At 30.2% G+C, this 13,665-nt stretch overlaps 1 protein-coding gene across 1 annotated transcript in view; it reads left to right on the top strand.

Annotated features, from left to right (window-relative positions):
• The first annotated feature begins 4,772 nt into the window (after positions 1–4,772).
• The window catches only part of LOC129000341 (voltage-dependent T-type calcium channel subunit alpha-1G-like), a 170,661-nt gene continuing 161,768 nt past the window's right edge, over positions 4,773–13,665 (top strand). The window contains exons 1-3 of the mRNA XM_054427304.1: positions 4,773–4,777; positions 5,406–5,432; positions 9,303–9,438. Of these exons, the coding sequence (XP_054283279.1) occupies positions 4,773–4,777; positions 5,406–5,432; positions 9,303–9,438 (168 nt within the window). The remainder of the gene's footprint in view (positions 4,778–5,405; positions 5,433–9,302; positions 9,439–13,665) is intronic.

Genomic DNA, 13,665 nt, shown 5'->3' with positions numbered 1-13,665 from the left:
CTTTTATCATGATAGTGATGATGGTAAGAATTTCTTTGCAGGGTTGATTTTGTTTTGTCCTAGAATATTGAATGGAATTTGTAGCTTAGATTTACCTAGATACAGTGTAAAAGAATAATAAACTAATTGAAAGAAAATTGGCCAACTATCTTAAAATATTCGACATTTTACGTTGTAACACATTTCGAAAATGACAGAAACACAATGCCTCTTCCAGGTACAATTCAGGGCAATGTTCAGAAGCGTGCAAAGCGTTTCATGGTCCGCAGAGTTTACATTAACGAAACAAAACAGACTGCGAAACGGTGTTCCTCTAAGGGATGAATATTAGGGGTTGTAAGTATTGTGGCTAAAGGGGTAGCAGGAGAAGTTAACACGTACATTAATATTTGATTTTTTTAATTCTTAAGTAGTTTGTCAGATAATAGTACATTCATTTAAGTAACATTGTGACTAAATGTTTTATCTAATATAGAATATCATTTTCGATAGGGTAAAACGTTTGCAAATTATTAAATTGTATTAGTCAAGTTCACTTATTGATCCTAAGAGGAGTGGCAAATAAAGCTATCTAAGTGAAAATCTATGAGTTGATTAAACCAAAATAGTGTCGATTTAGTTATTTATAATCATCTGAAAAATACACATAAAAACTTCTAGAAAAAATACCAACTAAAATTGGCTTAACACGTAACCTAAGATATTAATTTATTTACCTTTATCGCTTCAATTCACCCTGCAATATTGGCTACAAGAAAATTCTTTTTAGTTCATTATACTTCAGACGATTTTGAATTTTGAACTATAATTTTTAATTTTTAGAGCTTGTATCTTCAAGTGTTGTAATGAGCATATTTGTCGAAGGAAAGATTCCAAAAAAGTGAAAATGTTTAATTCCCGTGTTATTACTAAGAAGAAGAGTACTGTTGTAGTTTTAAGTAGTTTGATCAAATTTGTATTTTGTTTTATTTGACGCTAAACTATCACCTTCCCTATGGCAGCAAACCTAAATACAAAAAAAAATGTTATTTAAATAGGGGATATATGTGTTTGACATTTGTTTAGAACGTACGCCATAAAAAATGCCCTTAAATTCATGTATTTCAACAAATTTAAAATGTCAAAATATTTTATCTTGCAAATCAGAGCGATGTTAAATAATGGAATGTCAAACAATAACTAAGAGGCGAAATTAATGGCTCCAGCAATTATTGTTCTTAAGCGCTCTGTTTGAGTTGTCCCTAATTAACAATGCATCGCTAATTAAAGTGTTTTAATTTTTTATACAAAATCTATTTGCTTATTTTTTTCAAAATAAATTGTATTTTTCTGAACACTGATATATTGTTTTCAATAGAGTTAATTGAGTAATTATTAGTTTTTTAATAGTTTTAATAGTTTTTTTTTTTGAAGTAATTAATTAATTCATACTAAGCTAGCTTATTGAGATTAATTAAAAACATTTCCTCTTTTGAAGGTTGTCCAATCTGTATGTTCACTTTTTAGCGAATTTCCCTATAGGGAAGTAGCTATTACCGTAGGTAGCACGGTAAGACCTAGACCCGGGACCGATTTACTTTTTCATTTTGATGTCCCCAGAGGCCAAAAACACCATTCGTTCAAATTTATATATATATATATATATATATATATATATATATATAGACTTATATATATATATACGTCCGTGAACGCGATAACTTGAGTAGTTTTTGTCCGATTTTGATGACATTTGGTTTAAAGGTGTAAAGCGGGATAAACTTGAATGAGTTCGCGAACCAGCATGATCGGACCAAGGGAACGGGGCTTTACGGGGGGTTTTATGGGGTAAAAATTGGTTTTTCTCACTTTTGACCCTCAAAACACAAAATTTCCCAATTTCTCTTTAGACCTTTTTAAAGAGCTTAAAAAACAATTAATTTAGAATATAAAAGTATTTTTGTTCGGTTAATAGAAACGGAGAAAATTTAAAAAATTGTAAATTTAAAATTCCCATGTTATTCTTATGGAGAATATTGTAAAATGTTGTAGTTTGCTTGTTTATGGATATATTTTGTATTTTGATCAAATTTATTTATTTTGTACTGAGCTATCAATATTTTACAAAAAAACACACTTTATTAGTTTCCTTGTAGCAGCAAACCTAGGTACTCGTTAAACCTAATGTTATAAAAATATATTTAATTGAAAATCAATTAAGACAAATGGAAATTCTCTTAGTTGGCAGGTTTGCTGCAGCGGGGGTATTTAGATCAAGTTAGGACCATTGGTAAGGGTTCCTTGACAAATCCTAAACTTATAAACGACAGTATTTAATTTTGTAATAAATTTAGTCTTCCAATTGTGTGTGTAGCACAAGATGCTAAATTGAAAATGGAATTGGAATAGTAGTTTGCTAATGTAAGAAAACGTAAAAGCCACAAGACATTAATTTATTATTATTGTCAAAATTGAATCCATAACGACTCAAGAATATTGAAATGTGTGGTGCAATGTCATATACCTCTAGAGATTGTGAGAGATCAGTTATACCATAAATAATTGTACTTAGTGTTAACACGTAAAACAACTTAAATGCCCTTCAGAAAGAAAAGGCTCCTCCCAAAATAATCCTATTTACAGCATCGATGAACTACTTTATTGATAGTCTTAAAAAGAAACTATTCTTGGAAAGAAACCTCTCCTGATGTTATGGAAGTGCATAAAACATCGTAACTTCTCCCGGCGGCTAAACGACTCTTGCGTCCTACGATATGTAAAATATTCAGAGGTTTAGGGATATATGTCCTTAGGAACAACACACCTAACATCCCTAGCCTTTAGACGCGCGATAAAAATGTACTTCATTGAAAATATGTCGGATTAGCCAACTTGTGATGTTCAGTCCTAACGAACTACGAACTATGTTCGATTTGAGTACATAGTTTTTGTACTATAACATTATTTTTCTACGTAATCCTTTGATGAGACATCGACCCTCAAATATAGTTCAAACCTTGGATTTATGATATTATTTCTTTGGTAGTCAGTCGATTTATTACCTTTGAAAATAAAATACATTTTTTAGTTAAAATAATCCACCATTGATTGGGGAATGGAATAAAAAAAGCTTGTGACTTAAAAAGAAAGTTTTATAAACAGATAAAATAGTTTATTCAATATATTTAACTGGTGTAGATTATATAAGAGTGTTCTATTTATACTGTGTAAAACGATTCAGATAATATTGTAATAGTATATTTCATCACCAGGGCCGAAATGACTCTTTTTGACCCGAGGTCAAGTTCGAGACGAAGTAGAGGTCAGAAAATGAGCGAAGGTTAAAAAGTCACTTTTTGACCATGTGGTGAACTATAGTTTTTGTCATATTGCATCATTAATTATAAAACAAAGCTAGAAAACCAAATAATTAATTGTGATGTAAAAATAACCTATCAAAACGATTTCCAGCTTGTTTTCAATTCTTCTGCTAATAAGCAACTGTTTAGTAAGTGATTCAATCATTTTGTCTATTACGATTGTGTTATAGTACATTATACCATCGATACGACGAGCAATCAACAACAATAGGTTAACTTTACCTAATAAATGAATCGATAAATAATTCTGATCGATACGATTGCCATAATCGAAATTTACAACTGTTTACAACAGATGATTTTTACTCCCTAGAAACTAAAAATTATAGGGAGTCATAAATTAGCCCCTCAACGCATGCATTAAAAACGGCTGTTTTTGGTGCAGTATGACGATAATCCATTTATTCTTTACTATTTTTCTTTAATTTCTTTGATATAACAATAACAGGAGTTTTTGAAGTTGGAATACTTTTTAATGAAGATGATGTATGATTTGATTTGATACTTTTCTAAATACCCATCTTCATACTTAGTGTAGTGACCAAGGCTGGTATGTAATATTATAAAATGTAATGCAGAAACCACAGAAATTTCAAGCAAACCATGTTTTGGCTACTAAAGACCCTAAAAATAAGTGGGGTGCTGGGTGATTGTAGTGCTCATCAAAAAATCTGAAGGTTATCGGTATGGTGGAAAACATTGATGGTTTATTGGACCCATCTGGAGAGTGTTGTAGATTTTTTAACGCTAGGCTTTATACGCAGGATTGTTTTTACATACCCTAGGTTAGACCATCCATTGGTGATTTGGTGGGATTTGAACCCAAGACCTTTGGCTGAAGTCCCTCTACCATTAGACCAGCCCGCTCCCCTGGAGAGTTGTTGATAGATATAAAGTAACAGCTTATCTTAGTAAGAAACAAAATGTGTAAAGAAATGACAAAATGTAATAAAACGTCACTCGTTCAGCAAATTCATTATCCGTTTAAATTTTGGTTTAAATACGCTTTAGTAGCGTCGAATATTTCATAATACTGGTGTCATAGCGATAAAGTGATGTACCTAAAAATGCCATGGTTCTAGGCCTGGATTATATCACAGAGAATACAGTAAATGCTATATTTCTGACACGAAACGAGCTTAAAAATCCTCTAAGAAACATTTATATGACCAATACTCCTATCAACCCTTTCAGCCACTCCCGATGTTTTGCTATAAAATCAATTCCCCGTGTGTAACTCTAGTTCAAAAACGTCTGTAAAGATTTGACGACCTGTTTTACGAGCTTAGCCCAGACCTGTAAAACACTGCTATAAACTGTGCGATGTGTGTTTTATTAAATATTTTTCATAGAGTGAAGGATATATTTTGTCAACCAGTTTAGGTGAACATTTTATGTTCTTTGACCTGCAGGATGGTGTAAATTAAATAACGGTCACGTAGATTTAGTTACCATGGAGAAAAACAGTATAATGCTATACTATACTATATAAAATGGAGGTCGTGTCCGTCTGTATGTTTGTCTGTGCGGCTTTTACGGCTATAATACTGAACCGATTTAGCCAAAACTTAGCACAAAGATGGTCCATATACCTAGGAATGCCCTAAGCCTATTCACCTTCCTAAGTTGCTCTCGGGCTTCGCCCCGTGGATGTCCAAATTTTGAGGAACATAAACTTCTTTTTTGTCAAAAATTTGACAAATATTATTTATAAAAATGTTCTCTAAAATTATTTATTGACTACAAAATGTGTGTAATAAAAATAATACTAATGTTGAACGTTTGTAATATATAAATGCAATCAATGACAGACTAATATTTTTTTGATAGTTCTAACGATCAAGATAATGATATTAAAGGAAAATCCATTCTTTGAAACGGATGTTTATTTCCGTTTCGAAGCACGGTTACAGTAGCTATTTCAATATAACGTGCGTACATAAAAACTGTATATTGTACTTGGTGACTTTCTAATATTATAAGAATTAGTTATTCGTCAGAAATGTATGTATGCCAAATATTAATGGTTATTTTTCTTTGTTTCAGTAACCAAACTGGCAAAGAGTTGGTTTGGTAAGTTGCAATATTATACTCATTTATTATTTTACTTGTGCTTTGTAACATAGACAAAATTCAAATTGGTATGGTATTGTAGCCAAATGTACGTGATAAAGTTGATCACATAAATTTGGTTTTATCAAATAGTTTTGAATAATTTACTTGTTGAATGATTTTATGCAGGTGTGCGTTTGGCGGAGTAGGCCTACTATAGAGATATTTTCAAAAAGTATACAGAAGACATTTTGCTTAAAAAAACCTGCGGATTTTTCATTCGAAGATTCTGTATAAACCACGTGACAGATTTTTCATGATTCTTCTGTTGAAAGAAAGAAAATTTTGAGAGGAAAACAATGTCGAAGCCATAATTTTGAAAAAAAGTCTAGCAGCCAACGTTAACATTATTTATGTTTTTTGCTGTAGTGCAATATGATTTAGATTTTAAAATGTTCCCGTTTTTAGTTGTTTACGATATATTGATCGCTGTTATTTTTTTAAATATCATACTAAATGTAGATTTTTTTGTATTATAAAGGACTTCTGTATTCAGGAAATGTGTAAATTTTAACTATACATCACAAAATGTTTCATGGAATCAATTAATGTTCTAAATTCAATTTGTATAAATATAGGCTTAGGCTGTAATGATATGAACTCATGATAAGAGAATGTGTTTTTTTCTTACTTACTTATTTGAATATATATACTTTCCAACCAAAGGACCCTCCTATTTTCACAACTCTTCTCCCTGCAAATAGGTCCAAAACTTTCTGTCGGATGGAAGTAAAAGTTAATCTGAGGGTAAATTATTGCACAACGGTTACGGTCGAGTTTATTTCTTAAAGAACAATTCATCGACCCAGATGTGGAAGGTCAGATTAACGAAAGTTAAGAAGCTGTCACAAAATAGTTCACTGTGATCGTTGTGGAATACGTGCAACTGTTGTCAAACTAGTTTCAACTGTTGTCGGATGTAAATAGAAGAACGCCAAATAATTCCGAGCTGAGGAATTATGCTTTTAATTAAAACTTTGTGGATTTTAGTTCCTTAGAAAACTGCCTCTCATTTGGACTTGTCTTGATGAAGCAGACAAATGGAAGGAATTTCAGCAGTTAAAAGGCAACCGTAACTCATGGATTTTTTTTTATTTGGCGGGACAAAAGAAAGTTAAGCGATTTATATAAAGATAGTCTGCAAGGAAATCTGTATAATTAACAGTGTTTTTTATAAACATTAACGTAAAACTTTAACTCAAATTTCATAAAACTATGTTGTAGTTAATTAAATTGTTTGAGTAATTACTCTTAGAATAAAAATGTCTACGCATTGCATGAAAGTTAAATTTTTTATAGTTTTATAGGTGGATTTTTATCATAATATATACACATATAAATCAAGGAACACCAATTAAATAAAAAAACTATATATTTGGAAGATTTTACTTAGAAAAACAAAATTACCGACCATGTATCTCAATTGGTAAAAAAGATATATTACTTAATTTGGAAATACTAGTGTATTTTAGTATTATATGACATTGTTTTACCTTTAGTTTTAAATTGTAAGAATTTATTTTTACTAATACGAGTTTTAAGGTTTTAAATATTGAAGCAATTTTTTGCTTTATGTCAATAAAAGACACGACTAAAAACCTAGATTCACACAAAATGAAATGAAAATAAATATTTTTGAAAAACACACGTTGTCATTGTAAAAAATGCTTTATGAATTTATTTGTAATATTTTACTAAACTTATGTTTGTAAACATGAAAGATGAAATGATAAAGTTTAAACCACGGGAGAAATTAATGGTGTAATTAAAACTTAGGCTTTAGTTTCAACCTTGCTTAGGCTAACGAACCGTTCTGTTGTTTCTTGAACAAAGTTAACTTTATTCATTAACAACAGGTCAAAATTGAAACTATTTTTTAAGAGGTGTTTTAATTATTGTTTTTAACGTCTTACATTTAAATTTCTTAAAAGTACAGTTGATTCTCGATCACTTTTGACACTAATGAGACTAATATTGTGTTAGAATACTTAAAACGTCAAACCACCGAAAATAGTGTCTTACTATTAAAAAAGCTAAGTTAAACCTGTAAATATAGCAGGCCATATTATGTGCTACTCGACTATTCAACATTAACACTTAACAGTCTAAGCATTATTTTGCCAAAATAATAATGTTTGTTGAGAAAAAAGTATTTCCGTTACCAACCCTTGTGCATACCTGTAAGTAATGCCGTTATATCATAAAGTATAGAAAGGAGAAAAAAAACCAGATAAGAATGTAATTTGGACTAAAATAGATTTTTACTGTACTTTAGGGATAAGGTTGTGCACATAATTGTTCTGTCGGTTACAATTAATTTAAATGCGGTGTTCAATGAAAAAATAAAAAATAAAGGGTTCTAAATCATTAAGATTTTTAAACATGCTCTTTAATCAAAATATGCAATATAGAGGCTTAATCTAAAATATTGGAGGGTTTTGCTCTAACGCATTATTTATTAGTAGTCAGTTTTTTTGGACTAGTGACATAAAGATATTTCAACTAACCATTATTAATCCTTAATGTATTTAATTAGCATTAAGACTTTTTTTACTTGTCTATCGTAAGGTTTGACGATTCTTATGTTTTGTTCCGTCAAAATATTACATTTACTATCAAAATAAATATATTTTAAAATTTTTATGAAAAACTTTGAAACTATATTGTTGTGTCCCATCCAACAAAATATTATTGCGTTATTTAAATCAAATAGTATATGAACGGCAATGGCCATAGCTTAAGCAATGAAGTTTGAATTTTTAAGATATTGGCGTAGTAATAGAAACTATTTTGTAAAGCCGCTATTGTTAAGGCTTACTACATTAAGCATTTAATGTTCAGAATTACAGAATTACCTGTTACTGCAATACATACAGCATAGCAAACACAAATTGGCAAGAACTAATCCCAAGGTATTTCAGAGCAATTATAATCTGCTATCTCAGTTTATCCTCGCTCATTTAAGTTGTACGCTCACTAAGAATAGAAAAATGTCTTTATATGTAAATAAATGACAAAACATATCAAATGTTTTACACTTTGTGTCATTTTTTGTTTAAGGATTAAATTGGTTAATAAAATGCAGTGAGCTTTATTTTAAATATGTGTACAATCAATATATTTTTTCACACCGTGTGCAGTTAAGGTGTCATGTTTCGAATTCTAGGTCTTCCATTTGGGTTCAACATGCATGTATTATTATGTTGTTTTGTAAAACATTAATTAGAGCAACTTTCGATCCAGTTTTATGCTAGTTAGTAATTCCATTAACTTTTAAACTAAGCATAATATCTGTATACTCTTTGAAATCTGGATATACAAATCATCAAAATAATTATTACTTTTTGATTAAAATTCTAGTTTTGTATTTATTATTGAAACTTTTATTTAATAACTGATGTAGATTTTTTTTGTAGTTGAATGTTGATATGTTTTAGTTACGAATAAGATAAGTATACAAAAAAAACTTATAAACTGGACCGTTGTATAACTATTATCATGGTATAGTAACTGTCATTTCCAAATTCATACTTAGAATATGATGAATATTGCTATATTGGTTTTAATTTGGTTGAAGCAATTCAATAAAACATATTGAGGTGGTAGTTTAGGTAAAAGGTATATAATAAAAAAACGAACACATCAGTTTTATAAACTAAATATTGTCATTGAAAATGCTCACATTTTTTAGAAAACAGGATTTTTATGGTGGGGTTTAATTTTTAAATGGGTACCTGAGGGATAATCATTTTATATCATATTTTAGATACTAAGTAAGTTTATTCATTTTTTATTGTATTATTATTATTATTATTATGCATGTATATTCAGTTGTATTTCCTTAACACCCTGTACATGGTTCGAGCGGATCAGCATGCTAGTGATACTTCTCAACTGCGTCACATTGGGCATGTACCAACCCTGTGTGGACTTCGAGTGTGTCACCAACCGCTGCAAAATACTGCAGGTTAGTAATGTTTTATACTCTGGTTGACTTTTCTTTGCATGCAGAGTAGTTAAGGCTTCTATGGTCACATTTAATCTAATGTGATTTCACCAAAGTGATGTGTGATGATGTTTTGGCTTTGTTGATGATGGTTAGCTTTACTCATTATGATGCTACGCTCAAAACGGTTTTAAGCAAAATTTCTCTCGATCAAAAACCTAAAAGTGATAGGTTGAATTTTATCCCGGGACCTCAGGGACTGAAGCTCTGCATTCTATCACTATAACAATTCGCTTCTAGGAGAGTATTACCATAGATTAAACGTACTCCCCAAGTACATACTTGGGGAGTATGTTTAATCCATGGTATTACTATTGTAGTATTTGTTATTATCCTACATATTCTAACACATGGATGAAACGAAATAATAAATTTTTCAAAAAATTATTACATCTATACTACAACAGTTCTCCTTAATTACTGCTTTACCTTGGATATTACTATACCTCCAGTGTATGATTAGACTTGTTAATACTATAAAAATTTTGTTTTAAGAGATTGGTGACTCTTTTAACCTTGTATTTGCTTGCTTACACAGGCATCGGACCTGTGTATGAAACACATTCAGCAAAGCAAGGGGTAAGCCGGTACAGTATAAATATAAACTGTACTGATAATATTTAGTGACATAATAAACTGCCTGATATAATTGTAGTAAAATGAATTGTTGCTTCGCCGAAATATTTATATGAATAGGTCCACCAATTCAATGACTTGGTAAAGATAAAATAGTAATTTGAGTCTTGAAATTCTGCGAGGATGGCCAAAATGTAAATAAAATTAACACATCGAGATTACTTTCTGATATATTTATAACAACCCATATAAATGCAGACACATTTTTTTTCCAAACTGTTTCCCCATACGTTAGCTACAAAAAATGTTCATAATTTAAAGGAGATAGAAAAGTTTTTGACGGGGTTAAACCACTTTAACGCTGTCTTTCCTGTCGGCGACCCTGATATCGCGTTAACGGTATATAGTCATCAATCTTCTTGCCCTGAACCTATAAACCCTCAACGTTTCGATAAACCGGTTGTTAAAGTTAGTCGGATTATGCTATGTACTTTAAAATAGAAAAGTCTAAATATAGCCTCAAATCACGTAAAATTCTCTTATATTCAGAGTAAATAAAAAATAAATGTGCTAGTTGACTTTAATAATAATATAAGAGTGAATGGTGATAGTTTTAGCAGCCTGTATCACTTCGTGCATCACTTACTAAAGGTTTTGCCCAATTAAACTTGTCTTACTTATATACCTATTGTAGTGTAGTATGTGCAATATTACCTAATTTTAAATTTAAAAAGTAGTATACTCTATATAGCTCATTCAAAATAAAAAAGGCTTTGACAACATATATTGATTTCAGTAAAAAAAAGAAAAGAAAATAGAAACACTCAAAGAAATATAATGAATTTGAGTGTCAACCAGCAAATTGTGGTATATGTCACCAGGCAAACTTATACCTCGAAGTGACAGAAATGTCTAACTGCTTGGTTTTGTTTGAGAAAAAAACTATATGCTTTACATTACTCAATCTAGCATGCTTAAGTGACTTTACATCCAATGTCAAATCGTCACTATCGTCAGTTTTAGGTTTCCACTTTAAAATCGTTATTGATTTTAAATAAAGGTGGCATCACTTTGAAACAAAACAAACCTATTTCAATAAGTAAAGCAGTTTGTTTAAAAAATTGCATTTTTCAGTGTGAGTGACTAATACATTTTAGAGTATTTCTGTTTAGCCGTTTTATATCAGTAAATTGGTTATTGAGATTCTAGTATGTATTTATAAAAAAGCAAATTATTTATATTCATTGTGAATACAAGAACTAATTAAGCGTTTTCGGATTTTAAGTAAAACACAACATAACAGTTATATCTAAAGTTAACAACATAATATTTTTGACCGTTTATTATAAACACGTTTTAAATTTCTACTTACCACAACCTTTCAGGTATTTAACTCTCCAAATGGCAGTGGAATAATTTAAAAGGTCTCTTGAAAAGTGTTTTGATTATGATATATCAGTATTTATAATAAACAAACAAGTGATTTGACAGGTTAAAAATGAATCAAGAGTTTTATCTGAGAAGGGAAGTCTCTTCCAGACACATAGTTTCAGGTTGAATAACATATTTAACCAACATCTAAAATTATTAATTCTTAAGGCATTTTCTTAGTTAGTTATTAGTAGTAGATGTATTTTAGCTGGGTCAGAATCTAGTTTAACGCTATATAAAATTGATAAATCATCAATAATGTCGATAGTCTCCAGCTTCTGATCGCTTAAACATGTTGGTGTTATTTATAGCAGGTCCGCCAACATATAACTTCATCGGACGGCCATTCTCTCTTGTGGATTTATCGATGCATCAATTTATATCAGATTACCTTATCTACTTTATTTATATCGTAAGATAAAATCGAACTATTTATTGGTGATAAGATATTGTGTTTGAAACAAATAAATATATAGCACTTAATAGATTGCTTTAGGAGATTTCCTATTATCGTTTATTATTTCATGTATATGACTGTGTGTATTTTAACTTATAATTTTAAAGTAGTGATATTTTGTTAGGGATTTATAATGTTGTGTCTAATCTTAAAATACGTAACGTACACATACTTGTTCATATATCGTTTTTGAGGTCCAATTATTATTATTTAAATTATTTATATCATTCTTGGGAACCGTTAGTTATATGTAGTAATAGAAATATTCGAGCTTTTAATGCTTTATGATGCTGTATATAAATAACAATATTTTATTATATCTCACTTACAAACATGTTATATTTTACCAAGCTGTGCACTCTTTTTGATTCTAAATACGGTAAATACCTTTTGGACGTAAATACTACAACAAATTTGCTCTTCGTGTAAAATATTTACTAGAATAATATTCTTAGTTTACTAAGCGGCTTAATGTAGTACTTGGTGTTTGTGCTACTGTATTTTAGAGAATGCAGATCAATAGTGAACATCTAGCCTAGTAAGTGAATTTTTCGTTTCCTAAAAATACTTTAAAGGTATGTTTAATTATGCATAATTACTATCGTAAGGCTATATTTAACATTCCTTCTAGTATCAAGAGAGAATAATTTAGACACAAAGTTAAGTGAAAGAGGTCAAAACACATTGAATTCTTTGGATATGAACCTGTCACTCTACACAGTTTTTGTAATTGTATTTCTTAGCATAGGTTACGAGTAGAGCGTATTATATAGGTTAATATTATGTACAGTTTCACCAAAGTAACATTTTTCAAATTCATTCCTTGCTTTATGACTATTTTATATATTTATGTGAATTACTACGACTAATAACCAACGTTAAATACAAACTGGTAGTATATTTATCATAATCTATCAAAAGCCGATACATCCACAATATTTGAACATAATCCATCCCATGATACGACGCTGTCGTTGCTAGAGCTGACGTAGAGTCTAAGATAAACCTGCCAAAACTTTTCATCATGATTGATGACAGTGTAAAATGCCTGCTCAACAATACGCCTAAGAGCCTATAACGATGAAAAGATTCTTGGTGGAAAATGTTTGAAGCTGCGATACCTTTTGGCTACGGTATTATAAACTATCCGTGTCCAGTTTTGTGGTGGTGGTGAGTTCTTACGACGTGACTTCAAACAGTAATGTAATAGTTGAGAAAATTCTGGTGATGTTTGCTGCTACGATCGATTTGTTCGAAGGTTGCTAGGTTGCTAGTTTTATGTCAAGCAAAATGGTCTCTGAATCCATGTCATTTGACCGTTTTGTTACAAAAATTGTTTTGAAATGGTAATGGCAACAAAAAAAAATCTACATTGAAATAAAACAAAGCTTAGCTATAGCTGCATACTAAACTTAATATTACATTGATGTAAAATATGTATGGTGTATTACATGCTTAACAAACCATCGATATTCTTAATATTTTGGGCAAGTTCAGTTTTCATTTTCATTCATGAAATAAGGTGTTACAATTAGGAAAAGCTAACCAATCGGTGAATAAAATAAATAAGAGCGAAGAAATAGAGAGAAGTGCATACACAATATTACTTTTGATATTCAAACCATCTAAATTTGGAGACAAGTAAGATCTATTCTCAATTATTTAAAAAAAATTTCATCCAATTATGCCAGTAGCATTTCTTAACTAATTTTTGTATAATATTA

This window comes from Macrosteles quadrilineatus, unplaced genomic scaffold, assembly GCF_028750875.1.
Source record: "Macrosteles quadrilineatus isolate MER2022 unplaced genomic scaffold, UCM_ALF_1.0 Scaffold_8__2_contigs__length_117827958, whole genome shotgun sequence".
In the NCBI taxonomy this organism is placed as follows: Eukaryota; Metazoa; Arthropoda; class Insecta; order Hemiptera; family Cicadellidae; genus Macrosteles; species Macrosteles quadrilineatus.
This window is presented reverse-complemented; position numbering and strand designations above follow the sequence as displayed.